This window comes from Dromiciops gliroides, chromosome 4 (genome assembly GCF_019393635.1).
Source record: "Dromiciops gliroides isolate mDroGli1 chromosome 4, mDroGli1.pri, whole genome shotgun sequence".
In the NCBI taxonomy this organism is placed as follows: Eukaryota; Metazoa; Chordata; class Mammalia; order Microbiotheria; family Microbiotheriidae; genus Dromiciops; species Dromiciops gliroides.
In genome coordinates, this window is record NC_057864.1 from 150,445,032 (window position 1) to 150,472,502 (window position 27,471).

General features: G+C 37.6%; 1 protein-coding gene across 1 annotated transcript in view; it reads right to left on the reverse strand.

Annotated features, from left to right (window-relative positions):
• Nucleotides 1–27,471, reverse strand: part of NUP133 (nucleoporin 133) — a 65,597-nt gene that overhangs the window by 1,648 nt on the left and 36,478 nt on the right. The window contains exons 16-25 of the mRNA XM_043999529.1: nt 26,493–26,615; nt 23,905–24,004; nt 21,925–22,176; nt 21,425–21,558; nt 17,345–17,503; nt 15,894–16,029; nt 11,398–11,516; nt 10,939–11,019; nt 2,366–2,430; nt 666–754 (exon numbers count right to left, since the gene is read on the reverse strand). Coding sequence (XP_043855464.1) covers nt 666–754; nt 2,366–2,430; nt 10,939–11,019; nt 11,398–11,516; nt 15,894–16,029; nt 17,345–17,503; nt 21,425–21,558; nt 21,925–22,176; nt 23,905–24,004; nt 26,493–26,615 — 1,258 coding nt within the window. The remainder of the gene's footprint in view (nt 1–665; nt 755–2,365; nt 2,431–10,938; nt 11,020–11,397; nt 11,517–15,893; nt 16,030–17,344; nt 17,504–21,424; nt 21,559–21,924; nt 22,177–23,904; nt 24,005–26,492; nt 26,616–27,471) is intronic.

The window sequence follows — 27,471 nt, forward strand, 5'->3', positions numbered from 1 at the left end:
TTGCAACTTAAATAAACATGGGGCACTAAATCTTTTGCAGGGACTGATAGGTAGTAAGAAGTTTAGCCCAGATATTCTCTGACTGCTCTAATAAAGAGACAAATGTGGAGAATTACTTTCAGAAACAGACTGATAGAAAACCCATCCGAATCTAGCCTCCCTACAACTATGTAGAGACAATACCTATTATTTATCTTGCCCCTGACAAATGTCACATACCCCTATATCTCGGTAGATAATTCTTAGGTACCCTGCAAACTACCCTCTCTCTGTTTAACTGATTCTGACTTTGAGATTGATGATATAAATTTTAAATTGTTTAAACTACAGTTTAACCATTAAATAAGAAATTAAGCTTATTTTTCTATATAGCTTCTAAAAGAACTGTTTAAAAGAACTCATGGGGCAGCTAGGTGGCACAGTGGATAGAACACCAGCCCCAGAGTCAGGAATACCTGAGTTCAAATCCGACCTCGGACACATGACACTTACTATCTGTGTGACCCTGGGCAAGTCACTTTAACCCCAATTGCCTCACTTAAAAAAAAAAAAAACTCATGATGAAATTATAATTCCTAATTCAACATTTACTCATTCATTTAATAAATATTTGTTAAGCATGAAAATGTGTAGAACATACAACAGAGCTTTAACAAATCACTTACCATCTTTTAAAAGCTTCTCTAAGATTTTCACAAATATACTGTCTTTAGATACTTCAATTGGATCATCTTTACCATCTGAACTGGACCAACTAGAACAAAAAATCATCATCATGAGGTTTGGAATTAACAAATTAAAACTTTTCAGATGACTAAAAATATGGTGTCTTGGGGATGGGGGTGGGATTGGGGGAAAGACAGAGAAGATTATGTATCTAAGACTAATGAAAGATTTTGGAGTATAAGACATGCACACACTTAAATTTTTCATAATGTATCCTGAACTTACCTAGACATCTGACCAGAGCTGGGAATACTATATAAATATTTAACTAGAAAATTATACTTAAAAATACCACTTACGTAACTTTCCCAAGGACACACTGAAGCCAATAGCAAAATTAGTTTTGCAACCTAAAGAATGACTTCCCAAAGAACAGACAACCAAAAGAACGCATTAACACATTTGTTTTTCAAAATCTAGTAAAATGGGCACTGTTCTTTGAACCGAAATAAATAGGGTTACACATATGAAACTGAGAACATTTTTGTTGTTTGAAAGCATCTAGACATAAACCATAGGCCAGTAAATCTACATGGTCAATTGCAATTCTGTATTACATAACACATTACATTTTCAATTAAAACAAATTTTTAAAAAGCAGCCAAGATAAATAACATTGCATGAGTGGGGTGTGGCACAGAAATCAAGTGAGAAGACTTGCTAGATGCTTTTGAGGATGGCTTCTGAGACCAAATTAACAACAATTTTAACTATTTGGGAGTGCTCAGAGGAGGGAGGAGGTAACTAAGTAAAAATAGCTCTATTCCCTCCAATAAGGAAAATGGTGAGCCAGGAAAAAGTTTTTAGCAGTCAGGCCAGGACATCTTTAAAATTCTTCTCTGAGAAAGAGACCCATGCCCACAAGAGACTGTCTTTAATCCTTCCCACATGGTAGGTTTTAAAAGAATCATTCCCATAGATGGAAATGAAGAACACCTAGGAAGAAAGCAGATACATATAAAGGAGAGGCTTGAAAATTTTGATATTATGTCAAGTCTAAGACCTTTTAATCAAAATGAAATTGGTATCTCTGACCTTAGCTTTGTGAAATGAGAAAAAGATATAAATTTCCACATTTCTGCCCCCACCCCCCCTTGAAATGTTCCAATTTTGTCCTTAAAAAATCAAGGATTGGGGCAGCTAGGTGGCGCAGTGGATAAAGCACCAGCCCTGGAGTTAGGAGTACCTGAGTTCAAATCCGGTCTCAGACACTTAACACTTACAAGCTGTGTGACCCTGGGCAAGTCACTTAACCCCAATTGCCTTACCGAAAAAAAAAAAAACCAAAAACCAAAAACCAAAAAATCAAGGATTGGGGCAGCTAGGTGGCGCAGTGGATAAAGCACTGGCCTTGGATTCAGGAGCACCTGAGTTCAAATCCAGCCTCAGACACTTGACACTTAACTAGCTGTGTGACCCTGGGCAAGTCACTTAACCCTCATTGCCCTGCAAAAAAAAAAAAAAATCAAGGATCACATTGCTCCTTTTCAAAGCTGGGTCTTAAAGTCTTTTACAAGTTTGCTTTTTATTTTTAAATGGGCAAGGAATGTTCAACTACAAATGACATGAGGAAAAATACATCAACAAAGTCAAATGAGTGACCTAAATGGAGAAAATACATTGTGCTGTTAGGTCTTACTTGTCTCTTTGAAGAGCTTTGCAAAGGATTTCAAGTTTGAGGTCATTTATGTTTGCATCTTCCTCCTTCATATAAGAGGGGGAAAAAATGATTAAATCCTGATTTCAACATTTCAAAAGATCACTTGTTTCTCTCTAAAACTTCATACCACATTCAGATTCAAGGCATGTCAATTCACAATTATGTACTCTTATTCTATTTTGGTTACTTGGTGATAAGAGATAATTATACTTCTTGTTCAATGGTGGAATATAATTACAGTAGAGTCCCACTGCTATGCCCAGTTAGAACTTTACATTAACAGCAGTCAAGGAAAAAAAAAAAGACAAAGTCACATGTGATGAGGATAGAAAGATTATACAAGCTCTAATATAAATTCATTTTCTGAACAAAGAAAAATCATTATCATAAGTCTAAAGACAGCTTCTTGTTTTTCTTTGCTTTATTAACTATGAACCATTTTAGTTTCGTATCTTTAAAAAATGCATATTTACACAGGAAATTAGCACTCTTATGTTAAATATTTTCCTCTTCTCTCCTTAAAACATAAATAATTCCTGGAAGGAAAAACAATAACATATTAGGTCACTAAGAGCACCTTATGTGAACTTATTTACCAGTATATGCTATGATAACATGCAAACAGTAGGAACCTTAGAAAGCAAGAAGCTTAACTTAAAATTGTATCTTGAAAAGTCATACATAACTAGTGATTAAAATTTGTTCAATCCACTTCATATACTGAGCCAAATTTCAGAAAAAATAAATATAATCAAGAATTATCACCAAAAACTGTAAGAAATGCTATGGGGGCAGCTAGGTGGTGCAGTGGATAAAGCACTGGTCCTGGATTCAGGAGAACCTGAGTTCAAATCCGGTCTCAGACCTTGACACTTGACACTTGCTGTGTGACCCTGGGCAAGTCACTTAACCCCCATTGCCCCCCCCCCCAAAGAAAGAAAGAAATGCTATGGTCCAGCTTCTGTAGGAAACAATCAGAAAAGATAAACTGCAAAAACTGATAAAAATAAAGTTCATATCTGACCAATGACATATAAAACTAAAGAAATAATCCATGTTAACTTAAGACAAATTAAAAACCAATAGCTAACAGCCCTTCTTTGAGTTCCTACTACTTTCAAGGTGCTACGTGTAATGGTTATATATATATAAATAAAACTTACATTGAGGTAATAAAAAACAAATAGGTTATTATTCTATGATTCAAGAGTCATGGAACAATTATTCAGAAACTTCTGGATTTATTTATTTGCAACATAACTGAGAGGGATCACTGCATTTTTCTTCAAAGGGAGCTGAATTCTGGGTTCAGCTGAAGGTGGAGTGTCTACTTAGTTCTATACATATCTCAAAATGAATATGTCTAAAACATAACTCTTTCTTTTGCTCCTCAAACTCACCCCTCTTCCAAACTTCTCTACTATTGTCAAGGACACCATCAAACTTCTAATCATGTAAATTTGCCACCTTGGTATCATCCATGACTCCTCACTTTGACTCATGCATACATCCAGGTAAGTCACCAAATCTTGTCATTTTCCTCTCCATGCACATAATTATTGCCCTAGTTCAGCCTACCATCACTTTTCAGCTAGTCTACTACAACAGCTTCCAATCTGTTCTCCCTGCCTTCAGCCTCTCGATTCCAGCCACCTGGGTGACTGTCCCAATACATAAGTTTGGATCATATCACCTTCCTGCTCAAACAGCACCAATGGTTCCCCACTTCCCCAAGATTAAATACTATTCTATTTGACATTAAATTTTTTTTTCGCTATCTGGCTCACCCCAACCTTTCCAATCTTAGATTTTATTTCCATCCTCACATTTTGCAAGCCTGCCATACTGACTGACTTTCTGTTCTGGACACATGACCCTCCATCTTCCATCTCCATTACTGCAATGGCTGCCCCCTGTATCTAGAATGTGCTTCTGGGAATCCATGGTTTTCTATAAGACACAATTCAAGAGTGACCTTCTACAGAAAGCTGTTCCTGCTCTCTCTTTCTTTGCCCCATCCTCTAGCTGCTCATACATGTCTCCCTCTCAAAACTATTTTGTATTAATTTTGTATATTTTCTGTATGTAACACACATGTACACATGGTCTCTCCAATTAGAATGCAAACTCTTGAAGGGCATGGACTGTTTCATGCTTGTCTTTGTATCTCAAGAACTTAGCAAAGTGGTTGGTAACCACTTAATAAATAATTATAATTCATATGTGTCTAACAATGACTATGGTTGTAAATTAAAGAAAAACATTTTTTTAGTCACACATTTACTCTTACAACCACACCTACACTGGATCCCAAATGTTTGTTAGTATTGTCATCTTTGAATAATAATTGTTATTTAATCCTTCCAGCTGAAAAGATGAACCTTTTGGTAACATTTTAAAATTATGTTGAAAAGACGTACTAACTTGTCATTAATACATTCGGCTCTGAGTGAGTCACTGAGCCTCTCTGCCACTCAGTTTGTTAAACCAGGTCATCTTTAAAGTTTCTTTCAGCTATGAGAGTTCATGATTCTATGATCTGTACCTTTGAAAGTTCATTTATACATGATTTTCTGAAACATTCAAAATATCTCATCAGAGTACATTTTAAAATGAAAAAAGTACAAATTGCTTCTCCAAGTTTTAGGACTGAAATATCAAGTATGCCATCAAGTATAGAATTCTTATCAAGGCATTCAAATAACAATGTGCTTCCAAAGCACATTACAGCACGCAATAAACCCCAGAAATACGCTGATAGAGGACACAGAAGGTCACAGAAGTGCTAAATTACTCTGAATGTACTTCAGTGACAGAGACAGAAGTAATGGTCAAAGTGTTTCAGTGCCTTAAAAGGGAAGTGTGTACTCCCCTTCCACCCACTTTGTTTACTGACAGAAGTGTGGTCTTTGCCATTGTTGTTAAGATTATATTTATGCTTCCAATATTGTATAGATATGCCTCATTAACCAAAAGAACAAAGAAATTCACAGCAACCTATAACACATTTCATGGCCTTTTTTTTTTTTGTTTTTGGTGGGGCAACAAGGGTCAAGTGATTTGCCCAGGGTAACACAGCTAGTAAGTGTCAAGTGTCTGAGGCCGGATTTGAACTCAGGTCCTTCTGAATGCAGGGCTGGTACTTAATCCACTGCGCCACCTAGCTGCCCCCCCCATAACACATTTCAGAACAAAACAAGCACATCTAATTCCTTTTGCATTTTTAAAGGTAAGGGGCAGCTAGGTGGTGCAGTAAATAGAGAACTGGCCCTGGAGTCAGTAGTACCTGAGTTCAAATCCAGCCTCAGACACTTGACACTTACTAGCTGTGTGACCCTGGGCAAGTCACTTAACCCCAATTGCCTCCAAAAAAAAAAAAGTAACTCACTATCTAAATGTGCTAAGAATAAACGTGGCAAAACTGCTACCCTCTGTGCTACAAATACATTATAATAATTTTAAAAAGGATTCAAGGAACAAGTACTGTTTGTAAAAGCTGTTAAATGCTAAATATTAAAGATCAAGCATCATTACATACCATCAACCGTTTCAAATCATAATGATTTTTAAATTACCTTATTTTGTGGTAATGTTTTACATAATTGTACATGTATAAGCTTTATCTGATTTTTTACCACCTGAGGGACGGGAAAGGGGAGGGAGGGAAGGAGGGAATAGAATTTGGAACTTAAAACTTTAAATAAAAATGTTTATTATTTTTTTAAAAAGGAAATATTACTGTATTTTCGAAATAAATAGGCTTTATACTATTTTTACTGCTGCTTATTCACTATGCTCTAACCTCTAATCCCTGACTCCTTTATCCCATCACCAATCATATCTTGCCAAATCCCAAACTTGGATTGCTTTCACCACTAAATACTCCACTCCTCCTCATGTGGTACTGTGGAGGAAATCATGAAACTGCTGACTGGGTGCACTATAAATTTTAAATCTGACTTCCAATGTGCCCTCACTTCAGTAAAACAATCTTTTTACATTTCCCTAAGTGATTATTATTATTTTTAATTGTTTTTAATTAATTAATTTTTTTAGTGAGGCAATTGGGGTTAAGTGACTTGCCCAGGGTCACACAGCTAGTAAGTGTTAAGTGTCTGAGGCTAGATTTGAACTCAGGTACTACTGAGTTATTATTATTTTTTAAAAACCATACAAACATGTTTTTTTCTTTTGCCAGTCAACCAAAATACACCTTTTCTCCCTCCCATCCTCACCTCCCTCACCCAAGTGCAAATGCAAAACAACAACAAAACCTCTATTACATAAATGAATACTCAAGAATAACAAATTTCTGCACTGGCTACGTCCAAAAAATACGTGTCTAATTCTACACTGAGCCCTTCATATCCCTATCAGGAGGTGGAGAGCATGTTTCATCATTAGTCCTCTGTAATTATGGTTAGTCATTACGCTGATCAGAGTTCATGTTTTTCAAAGTTGTTTGTAGTTTCCATTTTGTTGATATTTTGTAGAAACTGTCCTCCTAGTTCTCTTCAATTTGTTCTGCATTAGTTAATATAAATCTCCCTATACTTGAATGTAAGTGGTTTAGCCTTGTTTAGCTCTTTCATTGTTACCTTTTTGTTTTTCTTGATTCCTGTGCTTGAACTTTAAAGTTTCTAAAAAGCTCTGGTCTTTCCATCAGCAATGCCAAGTCCTCTATTTCATTAAAGATCCATTTTTCCTGTGTAGTAGTATATTGATCTTTGCTAGCTAAGTTAGTCTTGGCTGTAAGATCATTTCCTTTGCCCTCTGGAATATTGTCCTCTAAGCTCTCTACTTGTTTATAGTGTTGGCTGCTAAATCATGTGGCTCCTTCATACTCAAATTCTTTCTGGTTATTTGCAACACTTTTTTCCTTTGATCTAGAAGCCCTGGATTTTTGCCTATCATTTTTCTAAGAGCTTTCACTTGGAAGTTTCTTTCAAGAGGTGAATGGTATATTCTTTCTATTTATACTTTGCCCACTGGTTCTAAGAGATCTGGGCAGTTTTCTTCTAAGATTTCTTGAAATATAATGTCTAGAATTTTTTTTTAAAGTCATGGCATTTATGTGGTGGTCCAATGATTCTTTTTTTTTTCTCCTTGATCTATTTTCTAAAATCAGTTGTTTTTGCTATGAGGTACTTTACATTTTCTTCTACTTTTTTCAGTCTTTTGACTTTAATATTTCTTGTGTCTCATGGAATCACTGGCTTCTATTTGGGTCCATTCTAATTTTCAATGAGTTTGGTTGTTGCTTGGGCAAGCTTTTGTAGCTCTTCTGCCAAGGTCTTAATCTGGTAATTCCCTTTCCAATTCTTTCTTCCATAGATTTCATTTCTTTTCCAACTCCTCCCTTCTTCCTAGGAATTTTAAGAGTTTAATTCTTAAATATCTCTTACAAATTGCTAGAAACACTGATATTTTATCTTGTGGATAATTCTTTTCTTTTGGGATTGTGTCTTGAGATTCCCTATAGCTTTTTATACTGGTGTTCATTTTTGTCATTTGATCCTTCTTCCAACCTACTTGATATTAGGGCTAGGCTCTCTTGGAGGGAACAGAGTGTTTTGTTATTCTAAGATCTCTGGGACAGCTCAGGCTCAGGATCTCTAAGTTTTCAGTGCTCCTCAAATGGTTTGATCCAGCAAAGTCTGACTGCTTCCCTACTGCTCTGAGCTCTGCAAGATCTTGAACTGGGTTTGGGTCTGAGTGACAGTAGACTGCTGCTGGATTCATCTCCTATCAGTCACCTGGGAAGATCTGCTGGTTAACTGACAGAACTGAAGACTCTCCTCTCAGAAGGGATTCCTGCCCTGGTTATTTTACTTCAGGGTTCAGACTGAGCTAGAACTGGGATCTGAGCCACACTGCTTGCTGCTTGCTTCTGAGCTTCCTCTCTCAGTGCACTGCTGGCACCTTTAACCACTCCTTCCCCTAAAACACCAGCCCTAGGTGAAGGTTTCTCCTCAATCTGCCCTTGCTCTATGACCTAGAACTGGGTAGTGGGTGACAAAGCTTCCAGATGGCACCAGGTTCCACTGCAGGACCCTGATGTGCATGAGACACCTTCTCTTGCCCTGGTATTCAGCCTCTCCCTCTGCACTGGAATGTTCCATACAAAGGGAGCTCCTGGCCATATCCCTGTCCCCAGTGTCCATAGACCTCTTTATCCATCTCCATCTCCCTATGAGGACCTGCACTGCAAAAATGACTCACTGTGACTTTTTTCTTGGATTTCTCCATCAGGATTTAGTCTAGTGCATTTTCTAGATCCATGTATAGGAGTTTTTGGGGGAAGCTTGAAGTACTACTTCTTGCTACCCCCACCATCTATCCCACTTACCACTGTGGCTATCCCAAACCTTTTCTTCTCTCAAACCACCTCTTTTCTCCATCCTCCCAGCTGAAGTCCTTGCCTCATACTTTACTGAGAAAATTGAGTTTCCTCTTTTCTTATCCATCTCATTCCACATCCCTCTGACACAGTCTCCTAATATCTTCCATTCTCCAGTCTTTGGTGATAAAGTGACCCTTCTACTTACCAAGGCTAACATGTACTCTTGGTAATGTTCTCTCATTTTCTTAAGCAGATTTGCCCCATCATCATCTCCACTCTAATCTTTAATCTCTCCCAATCTACTGGCTTTCCCCCTGATAGCTACAAGATGCGAAGGCTCCTCTTCTTTAAAACCCTCACTAGGGGGGCAGCTAGGTGGTCCAGTGGATAGAGCACCGGCCCTGGATTCAGGAGTACCTGAGTTCAAATTTGGCTTCAGACACTTGACACTTACTAGCTGTGTGATCCTGGGCAAATCACTTAACCCTCACTGTCCCACAAAAACCCTTACTAGGTCTCAGCACTCCCATGAGCTAGCCTTCTATAATTATCTTCCCCATTTCAGCTAAACTTGTTGAAAAAGCCATTTATAATTGGTGCTTTCACTTTCTCTCCTCTCACTATTTATTATAAAACAAATTTTATTGGCCTTTTTTTTCTCATCACCAAAATTTCTCCTACTATCCTTTTCCTTCCCCTATCAGAGACCCATCTCATATCACAAATAATATTGTTTTTTAAAAGTGGAAAAAAATCAGCAAAACCAATCAATATATTGAAAAAGTCTGAAAATATATATGATGTACTATACCTGTGGACTTCCTAGCTTTACAAAGGACTGGGATGAGAACTCTCATTCTTTTCTAAACCTTCAATTTGGCTCTTAGTCTCATCATTCAACTAAAATTCTCCAATATTATCATCTAATTGCCAACTTTAAGGGCCTTTTGGGGGGGGGGGGAAGGATGATACTCACCTTTTGTGACCTCTATGCAATGCTTGACACTACCGATCATTCTCTCCTCTTGAACACTGTCCCCTCCCTGGGTTTTTATAACACTCTTTTCTCCTGGTTCTCCTCTTCCCTGTCTCACTGCTCATTTTCAATGTCCTTTGCTGAATTATCATCAATGTGACTTTACCAAATCTGTCTTGTGCCCTCTTCACTTTTCTATTACTTGGTGGCCTTGTGAGTCCCGATGGGTTCAATTATGTGAGAAAATAAAGGAGTTTGGAATGCCCAGAGGCCCCCCCCTGTTTGAGGGGATTATATTAAGACTGATTGGGGGGGGGGGCAGCTAGGTGGCACAGTGGATAAAGCACCAGCCCTGGATTCAGGAGGACCTGAGTTCAAATCCGGCCTTAGATACTTGACACTTACTAGCTATGTGACCCCTGGGCAAGTCACTTAACCCCAACTGCCTCACCAAAAAAAAAAAAAAAGATTGGGAGGCAGCTAGGTGGCACAGTAGATAGACCTTGGGCCCTGGATTCAGCAGGACCTGAGTTCTGTGGGCGGCTGAAATTAGCCTTGGAAGCCCTGAATGGGCTGCCCCTCCCCCAGCCTAACTTGCTCTCCAGAAACTACCTCAGGAGCCCAAGCCCCACTCAGTGGGAATACGCAAGTAAGCCTCACGCAGATGCCAGCTTCCTCTGCCCAGACCCCAGCCCTGAGAGCAGCCAAAAGTCAAGAAGTCAAAAGACTTCTTCCTCAGAAACAGCACAAAACAAATCTCAGGGAAGATACAGAGAAATTTTGAATTAAATGATATGGGAATTGAGGAAATATAAATAGACTACAATAAGCATTTAGCAGAGATTCTTAGGGCCTGTTCAAGAGGATGTTTTAGAGCCTGGGACAGACAGTTTCCAAAGCTTAAGTTCTAGAATCAGTGTACATGAAGTATGTCAAGCAGATGTTTCAAACGGAGAATAAAGGAAGAAAATCACATCTGTGTAATAAGGAAGGGAGTTGGTTCCAACTGAATAGCTTCCTTGAAGGGTTTATACGAAACATTATGATAAAGCCCCCTGAAGAATCACCATCTAAATATTCCAATCTACCTGATTAATTATTAGGTGCTCTTTTTCCCTTTATATCTGTTGCCTACATAAAGTTAAGAGGTATGAAATTTGACATTGGTAAGGGATTTTAAAGGGATATTCTTTTATTGTGTATGATTTTCTAAGTTAATTTTCCTTGACTTACCTCATCAATGTATTCTAGTAAGTCAAGTGCTTTCTTAAAGTCATACTCATTGGCTCTTCTGTTTTCCTCACATATGTACAGCTATGGTAAAAAAAAAAAAAAGAGGCAGAGGATTCTTTTTAGTAAGATCATAGGATACCAGCACTTATTATCATCCCCAGAGATTAGCACAATGCCTGGCACAGAGTAGGTGCCTAATAAATGTTTACTGAACTGAATTAATAGCTTTTAAGAGTTAGAAAGATCCACAGAAAGTCATCCAGTCCAACTTCCTCATTTTAGAGATGAGGGCCCCAGAGAGTCTCTATGTGATCCAGGTGGCTTAAAACAAAGCTGGAATCTGAACTAAGTCGTTCTGACTCCAAATCCAGCACTATTCCTACTATACCACAACACCTCTCCAAAGGGGCTTCTGGGACAGTTAGATACAAAGAAGTGGCTTTAAGATTTAATACATACATTGATCAGCTGTGGTGCAGTCAATACTGGCATGGTACTGAGATTAAATTGTTTTTCAGCTAGTAGCTGCTCAGGTAGGGTCTCCTGATGCAGTAGAAAGTGTTCTTGCTCAGTCATTTCTAGTATGCAAAGGAAAAGAAGAAATATCAGTATAACTTCCAGGTCCATTTTGTTATAGAAAAAATTTGAATTTTTAAAAAAACTAAGTTTAAAGACTCTATCAGATCTGCTATTGTATGATCTTGTGTATGGTTTAATTAACAAATTAAACAAGAACTTGGGCAAATGAGATATTTATAAAAAAAGCTCTTAGCACAGTGCCTGGCACATAGTAGGTACTATATAAAATGCTTATTCCCTTCCCTTTCCTTCATTTCCCCCGGGCAAGACCAAAGTGAGACTGTTGAAGGTAAGTGACAAACAGGCTAACAATTATCTCATATTAATGAATGGTGGTTTCTTTATAGTACTGAGTTTTAAGAGAAGCTTGCCCATGTTACCTAGAATGAAAAGAATGCAAAAAGATTACAACAAATAAAATAATTGGAGCACAAATAATTAAATATCACAATATCACCATTAAAAGGTGTGGGGCCAAGAGATAGAGAATATAATGAAATGTAAAATGGATGATTTTGATTACATTAAATAGTTTTTGTACAAACAGAAGCAATACATACAAAATTAGAAGGGAAGAAGCAAGCTGGGAAACAATTTTTATAGCCAGTGTTTCTGATAAAAGCCTTATTTCTAAAATATATAGGGAACTAAATCAAATTTACAAGAACGCAAGTCATTCCCCAATTGAGAAATGGTCAAAGGATATGAACAAGCAGTTTTCAGAGGAAGAAATCAAAGCTCGCTACTGCCATATGAAAAAATGCTCTAAATCACTATTTGGGGGGGGGGGGTGTGAGGCAATTGGGGTTAAGTGACTTGCCCAGGGTCACACAGCTAGTAAGTGTTAAGTGTCTGAAGCTGGATTTGAACTCAGGTCCTCCTGACTCCAGGGTCGGTACTCTATCCACTCCAAAGAACTCATGATGGAAAATGTTCTCCACATTCAGAAAAAAGAACTGTGGGTTCTGAATGCAGATTGAACCATACTGTTTCTACTTTTTTTGGAGGGTTCTCCCTTTTGTTCTGATTCTTCTTTTATAACATAATCAATACAGAAATATGTTTAAAGTGATTGTACATATATAACCTATATCAGATTGCTTTCTGCCTTGAAGAGGGGGGAGGAAAGGGAGGGAGGAAGAAAAATTTGGAAACAATTTTTGAAAACAAATGTTGAAAACTAAAAAAAAAAATAACAAAGACAGATCTAAACAAAAACTAACAAACAAAAAGGTTTGGGGCATTATAATATAGATTTATAGGCTACTAGTCCTGAAAATATTCTTATAACATGACAAAGAAAAGGATAGTATTTTTTTTTGGTGAGACAATTGGGGTTAAGCGACTTGCTCAGGGTCACACAGCTGGTAAGTGTCAAGTGTCTGAGGCCAGATTTGAACTCAGGCCCTCCTGAATCCAGGGCCAGTGCTCTAGCCACTGTGCCACCTAGCTGCCCCAGAAAAGAATAGTATTCAATTTAAGGGGTTTCACCACGACATCCAAAAACAAGGGAAAAAAGGAAAGAAACTGAAATAAAGATTCATCTAAATTCTTTAGGTTTTGAACACATTGTTAATTCCTGGCAGAATATGAAAAGCACAGTATGATCTATGTCTACAGACATGTGTGCACATAAATATATATGTATATATGCATGTGTATATATACATGCACGCACACTTTAAAACAACCGGCATGGCCATTTCTTAAAAATTATAAAGGACAAAATTTTTAGAATTTCAATGAAGGACAGAGATAAAATAATATGTAAACCACTACCAAATTACAAATTGTATGGAATTTCTAATTATTTCCAAATAATGTTCATAATTTTGGTTATGATTTTAATTAATGAAATATGATGAATTAATAGCAAAGACTATTACAGGCCTTTGTTTAATTGTATTCTGGGACTGTACTTTGTAAGAAAGCTGTGTTTATTTGTTGGGTATTATCTGTTGTAGCAAAGCAAATTATCAGAAATGTTATTTTGAAATGACAGAACATGTTAGAACAAAATGACACTTATCTTTAGAAAAAATATTGAAATATTTCAAGACAATTCAATTTAGCAAGCATTTATTAAGTGACTACCACAAACAAAACACTATGCTTGGCAATGAGGATAAAAAAACCCAAAAAAGCATCTGCCCTCAAGAAGTTTACATACTGGGGCAGCTAGGTGGTGCAGTGGATAGAGCACCAGCCCTGGAGTCAGGAGTACCTTAGTTCAAATCCGGCCTCAGACACTTAACACTTACTAGCTGCGTGACCCTGGGCAAGTCACTTAACCCCAATTGCCTCACTTAAAAAAGGAGAAGAAGAAGTTTACATACTATGAATGTAGTACATATATAACTAAGTATAATAAAAATCAGGAAGTGATGAGGACAAAGAAGAGACAAAGAGATCTGGGAATGTCTTGGCGGGGGGAGATAGAGAAGGCAACAAGGAGAAATCACCTGAGCTAAGTATTGTAGAAAGATAAAGGTTGTGACAGGTTGAGGTGAGTAATGTGCAATGGCTTGTGCCAAACTGACCTTGGAATACAGAAGGTTGTATCTCAAAGAGATCAATAGTGCAAAACTACCTAGAAACTAAAGGGACACCCACTAATTAGGGAAAAGGCTAAACAAATTATGGTACACGAGTATAATGGAATACTATTATCACACCACAGAGATAACAAAAGGGACGACAAACCTTGGAAAACTATGAATTGATTGGAGTGAAGTAAGTAGATCCAAAGTAACATATAGCAACAGGAACAATGTTTAAAAGACCAAACCAACAACAACAGCAAACCTTGAGAACTAAACACAATGACCAATAGACTCCTTCTGAAGAAGCAATGAAGAACCTGACAGGGGTTTTGGACAATAAGACATACATATATGAATATGCTCAATATGGGAATTTGTTTTGCTTGAGTATGAACACTTGCTCCAGGGAGTTTATTTATTTATTTTTTTTCTCCTCAGCTGGAGGCTGGGGGGAGAGAGGGAGAGTAGCAATAGGGTTTCAGAAAAAAGAAAGAGTGGCACTGAAGCCTTTGTTAAATGCACTGAAGAGAACATAAGGAAATACAGTTAGGCAGGACAATTCTGAAAGTTACATATAGAATTTATTATATATTTAAAAGGAAAAGCAAGCTAAACATAATAGAAATTCATTTATAAGCCTTTTCCTGTTCTATCTGATATAAAACATACTCATTTTATTTAGAGTTTAAGTTCAGGTCAGTATCTATTTAACAAAAGAATGAATAGCTTTATTATAGTGAAATATTTATAAACATCTGAAAATTATTTATTCTATATTACAGGTGTTATGTTAGCATAACTGATTTATAAATGTTTAATCCATGTGAATTTAAAATGTATTTGTGAATTTATTTTTCAATAATCAATAAGCTATGCAACTTTAAATTAAGGAATGATATTTAAGATATATATAGGAATAATCATACATTAAGTCTAAGAAAAAAACATTTCCCTTAAAAGAAAGACTGATGTGTGCTGACTGAAATGTGTACAATTCGATGACCATGGAAAACAGTCACTTTACACTAGAATAATAAACAAGCCTTGATTTAGCTTTTCCCATTTCTCACCCCTCACATTTAATCAGTTACCAAGTTCTGCAGTCACCAAATTCTATCTCCACATCTTTTATAACCATCACCTCTCTACTCACATTTCCTCCCAGTTCAGGCCTTTACCTTTCACCTGGACTATAGTAATAGGCTCACTCGTCTCCCTTCCTCTAGCTTCTCCTTTCTAGTCATCCATCACAACAATTGCAAAACAATCTGCTTATGGCACAAATCTGACCATGTCACTTCCTTGTTCAAAAACCTTCAGTGGCCTGACGGTTAAAATATAAGCTCCTAGCCTGGCATTTAAGACCCTCCACCATCTGGATCCTTGCCATGTCACTATTTTGTGTCATACTTATCTGTGTACAAGTCATAACCCTCCAAGGAGAAGTGTGGCCCTGCTGGGGTCCGGGAAATGTCACCCCCAGAATGTGCTTTCACAAGAATCCATAATCACAGGTATAACTGTTTTGATATTGATTTAAAATTTATATCCTGAGACCAAAAGAGGGCCTCATACATGGTAGGGACAGAAACAAGAATTAGGCCTGTGATTCCATCAGCAATGGAAGTTTCCTGTGCCAATGAAGGTCAAAATGCTGTGCGGTCTTGCCAAAGGTCCCCCAGTCATTACGTTTCAGAGTCAGGACTTGAACCCAAGTCTTCAAGACCAGCTCCCTCTCCACTATGGCATGGGGTGTCTGTTAATAAATGCTGGCTGAGTGGAATTTATTAAATTGTCTCTTTTGCCCTTCAAAACACACAGTTCTTTTTTTACCTTCAATTTTTTCTTGAATTGAATCCTCTGAAAAATCTGAAGCTAATGCAGCTAATTTACTCAAGCCAAGAAGTGTTTTCTTTTTTGCAAAGTAACGAGTCTCCATATTTGCCAAGCCCAGAAGTGTTGCATGAGCCTAGGATGAACCAAAATAGAAGAACAGATTAAACGAACAGGTAATAAAAAATTACTTTAGGGAAGCTGAAATAAAGAATGAAGAAAATTCAAATACACAATTTCTTTTTACTTTACAGAGAGTCATCGATTCAGATCTGGAAGGAAGCTTAGAAGCCAGAAAGTCCAACTTCATTTTTTTTTTTTTGGTGAGGCAATTGGGGTTAAGTGACTTGCCCAGGGTCACACAGCTAGTAAGTGTCAAGGGTCTGAGGTCCTACTGAAGCCAGGGATGCTGCTCTATCCACTGCGCCACCTAGCTGCCCCCAACTTCATTTTTTTAAAAAAGGCTTTTGTTTTACATGATTGTTTATTTTTTTCCAATCTTAATAGTATTTTTTTTCCAGTTACATGTAAAGAGTTTTCAACATGTTTTTATAAGATTTTGAGTTCCAAATTTTTCTCCCTCCCTCCATTCCCTCCCCCACCCCAAGACAGAAAGCAATCTGACATAGGTTATATATGCACAATCATATCAAACGTATTTCTGCATTAGTCATCCAGCTTCTTCAATTTACAGATGCAAAAACCTGCATAACAAAGGATTCCATTACTTGTCCCGGACAAAGAGAATTGAGTTTCTGATGTAGGATGCAAATCCAAGTGTTCCTGGATAAAAGTTCAGTAACTTATCCATTACATTATTGTCTCATTTTTACCAAGCCTTATCAATATAAGCATGCCTCTTTTACTACTCTGTGGAAAGTAAGGACCCTTCAAGGATCCACACTCCACCATGGAAGAACCAAGACTAAGACCTAGACTTTAGTAGAGCATTTTACCAAACTTATCCAAATATAACCTGGGACAGGAGTCTGATAAGACAGTCATACCAAGTCTATGAGTAAAGAAGTTCTGATTTTTCTGGGGTTTTGTGTGACAACCATTTCTCCTCTTTGCCATTACATAGCAGTTGTTAGTTCCCTGGGCAAGACTGGAAGCCAGTTCTCTTGAACCTCAATAGAGAATATTTGCTAACCAAAACCAATAAATCAAATAGATGAGACACCGAGAGCTTCTATGTGAAAGGAGGTAAGTTATGCATTAATTATGCTAACATTTTTTACAAGCAAAAATCAAAAATCCATCTATTTGTTCTGTTAAAAACCTTGGGGGCAGCTAGGTGGCGCAGCGGATAAAGCACCAGCCCTGGATTCAGGAGGACCTGAATTGAAATTCAGCCTCAGACCCTTGACACTTACTAGCTGTGTGACCCTGGGGAAGTCACTTAACCCTCACTGCCACACCAAAAAACAAACAAAAAAAACATTCTTTACCTTTTCAAAGTCCTGGCTATTGATTTCATGTAACCAGCTGAGGTGCTCATGGGCCTGCAAAAAATTTGTTAGCTGTCCATGCTGAGAAATGGGTTGTGATAATAACTTGCCACGCTTTCCCTTCTCCAAATACCAACGGAAGAGGAAATCTGAAAAATTCTGTTAGGAATAAAGCCAAGAACACATTAACATATAATAAATTCATTTTGAATAACAGATATGTCATAATAAAATGCCATTTATTCTAAAGTCTATTTGGTCCCCCCAAAAGAAATGTTTTAAAAATCATTTTGATCTATATGATATAAAGCCACACCTTGTGAGAGCTGGAAGATCCTTTTTTGCAATGATCCTGACTAATGTCCTCATTTGATAAGAGGAGAAAACAAGGTCCTAAGAGGCTAAAGAACATGCCTAAGGCCACAAAATTGGCAGGAATGCCAAGGCTTGGGACTGGTATTTCTGACTCTTCATGCTGTTCTCCCTTCCACATATCCTACTGATTAACCAAAAATCCTTAATAAAACAATGACCACAGAAAACAGAAAGGAAAAGTTTCTTAGAAATTGTTGATTATGGGGCAGCTAGGTGGCACAGTGGATAAAGCACTGGTCCTGGATTCAGGAGGACCTGAGTTCAAACCTGACCTCAGACACTTGATACTTACTAGCTGTGTGACCCTGGGCAAGTCACTCAGCCCTCATTGACTGCATGCACGTGCGCTCACAGACACACAGCCTTCCAAGGTAATTGGCTGTGTCTACTCACTATCAGGACATGGCTTCTAGGGGGTGGGGGCAGCTAAGTGGCACAGTGGATAAAGCACTGGCCCTGAATTCAGGAGGACCTGAGTTCAATCTGGCCTTAGACACCTGACACTAACTGTGTGTGACCCTGGGCAAGTCACTTAACCCTCACTGCCCCAGTAAAAAAAAAAAAAAATGTTGTTTACTTTGCCAAGTCAAGGAAAGGAGTCCTGTACCTTTGATAACATGTCTGTGCTTTTTTTTTTTTAAGGAAAGTGGTTTTAAGAACCAGAACTGTCACGTTTTATACACATATATGTTGGGGAGAGTTATGATGTGATGGAGGGAAAGTCAGGCCCAAAGCTAGTAAGAGCTGGGCTCAAGTCCCACTTCTTTGTCAACCTAAACTGTGAATTCACTTAGCAACTAAGACCACTTTACAAAGTATATGGTAAAGGGAATTTCTTCACCAGAGGGCTTCTGAAACCAATTTATCTCTAGCAGTGTATGTCTGTCTATAGATGTATGCATAAAAATTACAAGATCATAGATCTAGAATTAGAAGGGTACATCAGAAGCTATTTAGTATTACACTCCCTCACTTTACAGGAGAGGAAACTGGGGCCCAAGAAGGGTAAGTGATTTGACTAAGGTCACACAGGGAGAGATTCTTCAAAGAAAGCAGGTCCTCTGATGGCAGAGTGGTGCTCTTTCCATTGTCCTATGCTGCCTCCCCAGTATAACAAATGATAACAATATTTATCCATTTGTATTAACTAAAAGGCTCTTTGCTGCTTCAGCTATTTGGGGACTTGACTCAAAATATACAAAACAAAACTCTCCTTCCCTTAAAGACAACATTCCTGCAAATATCCCCGTTTTTGCTAAGGGTCACCATCCTTCTGGTCATTTGACTTTGTAACCTGGGGGTCATATGGTCATTTTTGGCCAGTTATACCACAAAATGCCTGGCATCTGTCCCCTTTTCTGACACAGGCATCACCAGAGGTCAAACCCTCATTACCTCTTGACATTACCTCTACTGTTACAACCTCCTGGCTTTCAAGTGTCTTTTTCTTCTCTAATCCATCCTCACCACCCCCAAAATGACCTTCTTAAAACCTAAGTCATGGCACTATCTTGCTCAAGTACCTTTCATTGCCCCCTGTTGTCTCCAGGATAAATGAATATAAATACAGTTGCTTGGCATTTAAAGAAAACCCTGTAGAACATCAGTTCAAAATACTTTCCCAGGCTTATTTCACATAATTCCTTATCACACTCTAAGTTCTCCAGTTAGCATCCCACCTATGTGATTTTTTGTAAATTCACCACTTCATTCTCCCACTTGGGCCTTTGTACCTTCTATGCATGAGACACCAGCTTAGCCCTGGGGAATACAAAGACAAAAGAGAAAATAGTCTCTTTCTTCAAAGAGCTTACATTTTACCAAAGGAAGATGACATTTCAACACTCAACTCACCAACTACCTTCTCCAGGAAGCTTTTCTCTTATTCCTCTAAGTTGTTAATGCTCTCTCCCTCATCATACATATCAGTGTATGTGTTATATCTCCATTCCTCAGCAGCTAGGTGGTTAAAGAGCAGGGTTGGAAGCTGGAAAGCCTCAATTCAAAAAACTGCCTCAGACACTAGCTGTGTAACCCTGGGTAAGTCACTTAAAACACTGCATGCCTCAATTTCCTTAATGGCAAAATTGGGATAATAATGACATATACCTCCTAAGGTTATTGTGAAGACAAATAAGACGTAAGGCACTTTGCAAATCCTAAAGTATTATATAAATGATAGCTATCACCATCACCATCACCACCCACCCCCCCGCCCTCCTCCCCCAAACTGCCTTAAGGGCAGGGACTCCCTTTTGTTTTGTCTTTACATCCTCATAGGTGCCTTGCAGTGGGCTCGTAATAAATGACTGACTAGTAGATTTGGGATAACTGTACTTTCAAGTTGTTTTTCTGAACTTTTAGGGGGAAAAGATAAGCAGAGTGTTCCCTTGTGTTTTTGCTGTATCTCATGGAGAACTGGTTTCTCTATTTCCTATAGGATTTTAAAAATAAAAAGCAAACAAAAATAAAACCCCTCTCTTTAATATGACCAAGCTTAGGGAGTCACCAGACCTGACTTGACCTCCTGGCCCTATGACTATGGGCAAGACACTTAATCTCTCTCTCTCAGCCTTGGCTTCCTTGCCTGTAAAAGGAGATGATACCTGTATTACAGAGTTCAACCATATCACTGGCAGGAAAGCATTTTGTGAATCATAAAGCACAATGAAAAGCAACTTATTCTTGGGGTCAAATATTCATTTTTTCGAAAGGAAGAGGGGAAAAGGAATAGGCATTTGCATTATTTATACAGAGCCTACTATATGTCAATCCCTGTTCTAAGCCTTTACAAATATTATTTTGTTTGATCTTCACAAGGTCTTATGAAAAATGCAATCCATCTACAAAGAGAGAACTGATGGTATCTGAATACAGATTGAAGCATAATTTTTTGTTAGTTCCTTTATCTGAAGTCTTGGTTTTGTCTGTTTTCTTTCACAACCAGGCTAATGTGGAAATGTTTTGCATGACTGCTCATGTACAGCTAATACTGAATTGCTTGAGTTCTTGGCGGGGAGGAGGAGGAAGAGAATTTGGAACACAAAGTTTAAAAAAAAAGTTGATGTCAAAAATTTGATCTTCACAACAACTCTGGGAGGTAAGTATAGTTAATATCCTCATCCTACAGACAATGAGAATGATGCAGACAGAGGTTAAGTGACTTGCCCAGGGTCACAAAGCTAGTAAGTATCAAGTGTTCGAGGCTGGATTTGAACTCAGGTCCTCCTGAATCCAGGGCTGGTGCTTTATCCACTGGGCCACCTAGCTGTGCCCAATAATTTGGTTTTAAAATGAATAGGGAGAACTCATAAGGTAGGGGAAGAAAGATAAAAAAACAATTCACTTTTAAAAAAATGAACTACCAAGCTCAGAATCTCTAAAATGAAGTTCCAAGGATTAATATTAGGGGCTTGGGCATTGTTATATAACTGAGAACTTCAATGTCTCAAGATGGGACTGAAGTTCCATGAACCAGTTAAACATAACTAGAAATACTACAACAGGAAGCCTTTAACAGGATGGTCAAATCTGAGCCAAGCAGGCTCTAAACTTTCCCTCTAAGCATCTTCTTATACATATGAAACTTCTTATACTCAAGTGTTCAAATACTTTTGCTATCCTTGTTTACTTTCCAAACAAAGATCAGATTTTAAATGTTATGATTATAATGTAAAATTCTCTGCCTAAATATTAAAGTATTACCTGATCAGCAAATTGAGTCATGTAACGTTGTAGTCTGCTCTGGTTATCAGTTTGCTCACACATTTGAACCAAAATATCAAAGTCACAGTATTTCTCTGCTAAAGAAGCAGCCCACTGGTGCTGTCCAAGAGAAACTATGGAAACCAACAGAAGAAAAAATGTATTAAACAAGTACTTAAGTTAACCTAGAGAGAAAAGCAGAATAGCTTCACTATTTAAGTAGAAATACTTAAGTGATTTCATCTTTGCAAAAAATTTATGTGTAAGTCCATCTTTAATCTATTTTAAAATAAAAATGTTAAGCAATAAGTTTAGTTAATGGCTTTAATTTCATGACAAATAAAATCACTCTAATTATATTTGGAAAACAGATTACTGTTGATTCTTGATTAGTTTCAATTAGGGAAATTACATTGAGTTTCAACTGATGTATCTAAAAAAATGTTACTAAATGTGTAGCTTTCTCTTTGTACTTTGTACAAATATAAATGAGTACTTACGAAGAGGAGACAAGATATCTGCTCTTTTCTGAATGTACTCCATTTCCAGATTGTTATATCTTTCCTGATCACTGGGTTTATCCACAGATTTAAGCTGAGAAACATAACTATCCAGGTAAGAGTCAATCAGTGCTACGAGCTGCTCAGTCAGGATATTTCGCAGGTTGGTATCTACTTGAGGATAAACCACTTTCAGAACAATTCCATGTTGCCGCACTATTGCAGTTCGTATGCCGGAAGGACCACTGGTTGCTGTAAAGCAAGGAGAAAAAAACCTCAAAAAACGGGGGGAAAATCGTGTCAGATACAAAAGCTAAATGGATACATAATTGCATAAGCATTTATTTAAAATTCAAATAATTTAATTGCCACTTCTGGAAAAGAAAGGCTTCAAATAACATCATTCAAGGCCCAGTTTCTAACTATGTCCAGAAGTGATCTTTGAATTCTTTTCATAGACACTTTGTTTTCTGTGTTCAGCAATTCTGGGCAATTGTCTTGCATTACTTCTTGTTTTATAAAGTACAGTTGGGGGGGGGGGGGGGGCAGCTAGGTGGCACAGTGGATAAAGCACTGGCCCTGGATTCAGGAGTTCCTGAGTTCAAATCCAGGCTCAGACACTTGACACTTACTAGCTGTGTGACCTTGGGTAAGTCACTTGGCCCCCAATGCCCCGCAAAAAACAAAACAAAACAAAGTACAGTTTGTTTTTTTTAACATGTAGTGTTATTTTGGAGATCTGTAACCCTTAAATTATCTATACATCCTTTAGTATTGCTATATTTTACTTGTGAAAGCATTTATGATTTGGAATGATATTGCTTTCCCCTTCCTCTTCTTTTAAACTGTCCTTCACTCCTGTGTAGCTAAATTCCCAATAAATTATTTTTTCTTTTTATTTCTTTGGTGGTACTTGCCATGATGGATCCATGTTTTTGTTTTTGTTTTTTTTTAAGCCAATAATTGGGGGCAGCTAGGTAGTGCAGTGGATAAAGCACCGGTCCTAGATTCAGGAGTACCTGAGTTCAAATCCAGCCTCAGACTCTTGACACTTACTATCTCTGTGACCCTGGGCAAGTCACTTAACCCCCACTGCCCTGCAAAATAAATAAATGAATGAATGAATGAATAAATAAATAAAACGAATAGATGAATGGATGAATGAATGAATGAATAAATAAATAGATGAATAAATGAATAAACAAATAAATAAATGAATGAATAAATAAAGCCAATAATTTCTGGTGCGGGACCATAAATTCTGCTCTTATAATTCTTATTTCTCTTTTAAATATTTAAAGAATACCATGGTGGGCTCTCTTGGGAATCCACAGGGTCCTCTGTCTCATCAGGTATTAATTCATTTTCCTTTGTTTTGCAATATTTAATCATATATGTCTGGACTCTTTTACCTGCTTTGGAGGCCATGTTGTTCCCTTCTTTTATTAATATTTTCTATGTTATCTGGTTATGTTCAAAGTCTTTGAGATCTTTGGTAATTTCATTCTTCCCCTTTATTTTTCCCTATTATTTACCTTCTGACTTCTTCCCCTTTGATGATGGTTTCCCTGAAGGCTGAATATCAAAGCCATCTCTGCATTCTCCCCTACTGGACAATTTCTGGTTCCCCTGTTTTGATCTCTGCTCCAGGTGAATTATGGGGGGACAGAACTGGCCCCAGTTGGATGTGAGGCTCTCAGGTTTACTGGAATATCACACTTTGCCAATATGTGATCTGCCCCAATTACTTTGCTCTTCAGTTCTGCAGCTAAACTCTCTGTTCACATTTAGCGCAGCTGTGATGCTGTCACAATTTGAGAAAGCATATACTGGGGGAGGGAGCAGTAGGATTTTGAATTTTTATTTACAAAACTAGCTTATGGAAAAATATAAACTCATGCATACAATAAACTATTAAATATAAAAATTCTGAACAGGCAATAATAAAACTAGACTCATGCCTTATTTTTAGAAGCTTACCTGTCCAAGGAACATATTCAGGTTCTTTTTCTGGGAGTTCTTCCATTCTATATAAGGCATTTCTACTTTGGCGATACTGACTAGCTGCTTGTAGCATATCCTGGGAAAAGAAGAAATTATCAATTTTTGAAAATGAAAATTCAAAATAACTAATGCCCATTAAGGTATGTGCACTTAAAAAAATTCCCTATACTTTACATTTCTATTACCATAAATTTCAGTTTTTAAAAAATAGCTAAAAATGGAAATATAGGCATCTTGCAAAAAAATTTAATTAAAAATTAAACAGGGGCAGCTAGGTGGCACAGTGGATAAAGCACTGGCCCTGGATTCAGGAGTATCTGAGTTCAAATCCAGCCTCAGACACTTGACACTTATTAGCTGTGTGACCCTGGGCAAGTCACTTAACCCCCACTGCCCCGCCCAAAAAAAAAAAATTTAAACCATATTTTAGTGCATATGCCAAAATATTTTCAAATAGATATGATCTCATCAATGTGGATGTTCCTTCCAATGATGCTGAGTGCAAGTCATCCATTCCTGTTAAGCCTGTGCAGCTCTTGACCATGTCATCACATAAATGCATCAAAAATGATTTGTCCAAAACGTTGAGAGACCTGCTTCACTTTCTCTTGACATCAGGATGCCAGTGGTACAATCAAACTGCTAGTGTGGCATCACTCACTATCATATGACTAATTTATCTTTTCTTCCTGTCTTATTGACAGCTTTTATTCTTATTCTCCCAAGTTCCTCAATATTTATGTGGTGCAGTGTACTTAAACCCAAAATAATGCCGTCTATGTGATATTCATTTTGAATTCTTTCAAAATTAATATGTTGAGGGCAGCTAGGTGGTGCAGTGGATAAAGCACCAGCCCTGGATTCAGAAGAACCTGAGTTCAAATCTGGTCTCAGACACTTATTAGCTGTATGACTCTGGGTGAGTCGAGTCACTTAACCCTCATTGCCCCACCAAAAAAAATTAATATGTTGCATGTCTCAGTCATACAATAGTACTAGTACAGACAGTTTTCTCTTTATACAAATTCACATTATGCAAATTTGACTATATAAAGAATTGTGAAAGATTAGTTGAGGATAATATTGGCTTGTTATCATCACATATATGAGGAAAAAGAGAACCACAGCCCAAACTTCACTCAATACCATCATAAAAAAAGTTGTGCAGCCAACCACCAGTGATAAACTAGGTACAATGGGTCGGGAAGGAGCAACATTTTGCAATCCTATGTTAATTTTACTGTACAGTACTGTGTATGTTTTAAAACTTTACTTTTCATTTCATAATTGTTTATTATCATGGTATAGTATTTAATATGTCTGCATTTTTGTACATTTTATGACTTGTATAAAGGTTATTATTGTGTGTATGCCTTTGTTAAATAGGTTAAGTGAAATGGGAGTGGGGCAAATTTGCATTATGTAAAAATCATTTTACATAGAGGTGTGTAGAAAGGTTCACTTACCTCAAGTGAGAATCATATATATTTTAAAAGTTAAGCCAAGGATCTTTCTTTTCTTTCTATTTTTTTTTTGGCTGGGCAATGAGGGTTAAGTGACTTGCCCAAGGTCACACAGCTAGTAAGTGTCAAGTACCTGAGGCTGGTACTCAGGTCCTCCTGAATCCAGGGCCGGTGCTTTATCCACTACACCACCTAGCTGCCCCTACACTGCTAAATTTTTTTAAGATTCAAATGATTTTGCTGTATGGATGCTAGACATCTTGCTCAACGAGATCATCAAAGACAGCATTACATACTCTACTGACTCAAAATGCTTTTTCATAATCACTGAACAACAAGCAGAGCAAGGATATATCTTTCCATCAATTTTGAAATGGAAAAGAATTTTACTATAGAACAGGAATTCTTGGCCCAGGATCCAAGGACCTCTAAAGGTCTGTCCTGATGTCAGATTTCATAAACTTGGGTGGGGGGAAAATTGTATCTTTATCTCAACATAACTGGTTTCCTTTGTAATACTACGTATTTTATTTTATAAATTTAAAAACATTAGTCTGAAAACAGGTTCTAGGGCTTCCCTCGACTACCAAATGGGCTCATGACAAAAGAAGGCTAAGAACCCTTGCTATGGTACAGCACTTGTGGAAGTTTACCTGTTTCCCTCTTAAAATCTCTCATTAAGGATGCCCTTAATTCATGTATAAATGAATCTCATGAATATTTTGTAGAGATGGGAAAGTAGGTCCAATGGCTGGGAGTTGTTGGTGTTATCTTAGTTGTCCTTTTTTTTTTTTTTAGTTGTCCTTTTTTTGGACATCAGTAACATGAGATTTTTTTCTACACTTTTGCTGTTTTTTCCCTCCTTCAGATACCTTGAGAATTGATTCCTTGGTGCCTTAATAATTACATCACCTTCAGCATGAATCTCTTTATATACTCGGTCCAATCTGACAGCTTATCCTATCTTCAGTTTTATTTAATCCTATTTTATCAAATCAAATCACAGCTTCTAAAACAGGCCTTTCCTGGTCTGATATTTTACTTTACTGAAATCTAGACTCTTCATTTTTCCTTTCAGTGAACCAGACTACATTTTAGTACCTTCATGATGTTGTTCACATTGACCACCACTTGAGCCCATTCAACAGATTCCATTGGGGTCTCTTTCAAGATTTGTTCTTCTTGTTCCAATAAACATTCAAAGATGGTATCTATCTGTGATACCTGTGAAAAGAAGTACAGAAGACTTACAATGAACATTAAGGTGCACATCACTCCTCTCCAGACAGTCTACAACAAATATGGCACACTACCTCTCACCTTTGTGCTTTTATACTGGCTGTCCCCCAGGCTCAAATCCCTCTGTAGCTAAGATCACACAGCCCTCACTTGCAGCACCTTCCCCTCTGGGATTATTTTCCTTCTACTATGTATTTTGTATATATCTACTTATTTATATATGGCCTCCTCCTCCATTAGAATATGAACTTCTTGGGGCAGCTAGGTGGCGCAGTGGATAGAGCACCGGTCCTGGAGTCAGGAGTACCTGAGTTCAAATCCAGCCTCAGACACTTAACACTTACTAGCTGTGTGACCCTGGGCAAGTCACTTAACCCCAATTGCCTCACTAAAAGAAAAAAGAAAAAAAAAGAATATGAACTTGAGGACAAGGGCTGTATATGTATTTATATATGTAAATATATCAATTACTGGAGATACAATCATGGTTGGACAATACCAATCAAATAAAAATGATACTAGGGGCAGCTAGGTGGCGCAGCGGATAAAGCATTGGCCCTGGATTCAGGAGTACCTGAGTTCAAATCCAGCCTCAGACACTTGACACTTACTAGCTGTGTGACCCTGGGCAAGTCACTTAACCCCCATGGCCCTGCCAGGAAAAAAAAAAATGATACTAGAGATCAAATTGCAGAAGAGATGCATTGTAGAACCTGACAAAAGTAATAATGTTAATTTCGAGGAATAAAAAGTCTAAAATCTTAAGGGAAACAAATTTTCTAAAATGAAATAGAAATACAAGATATAAGAGACATTACCATACCTCAAACTGTATTATAAA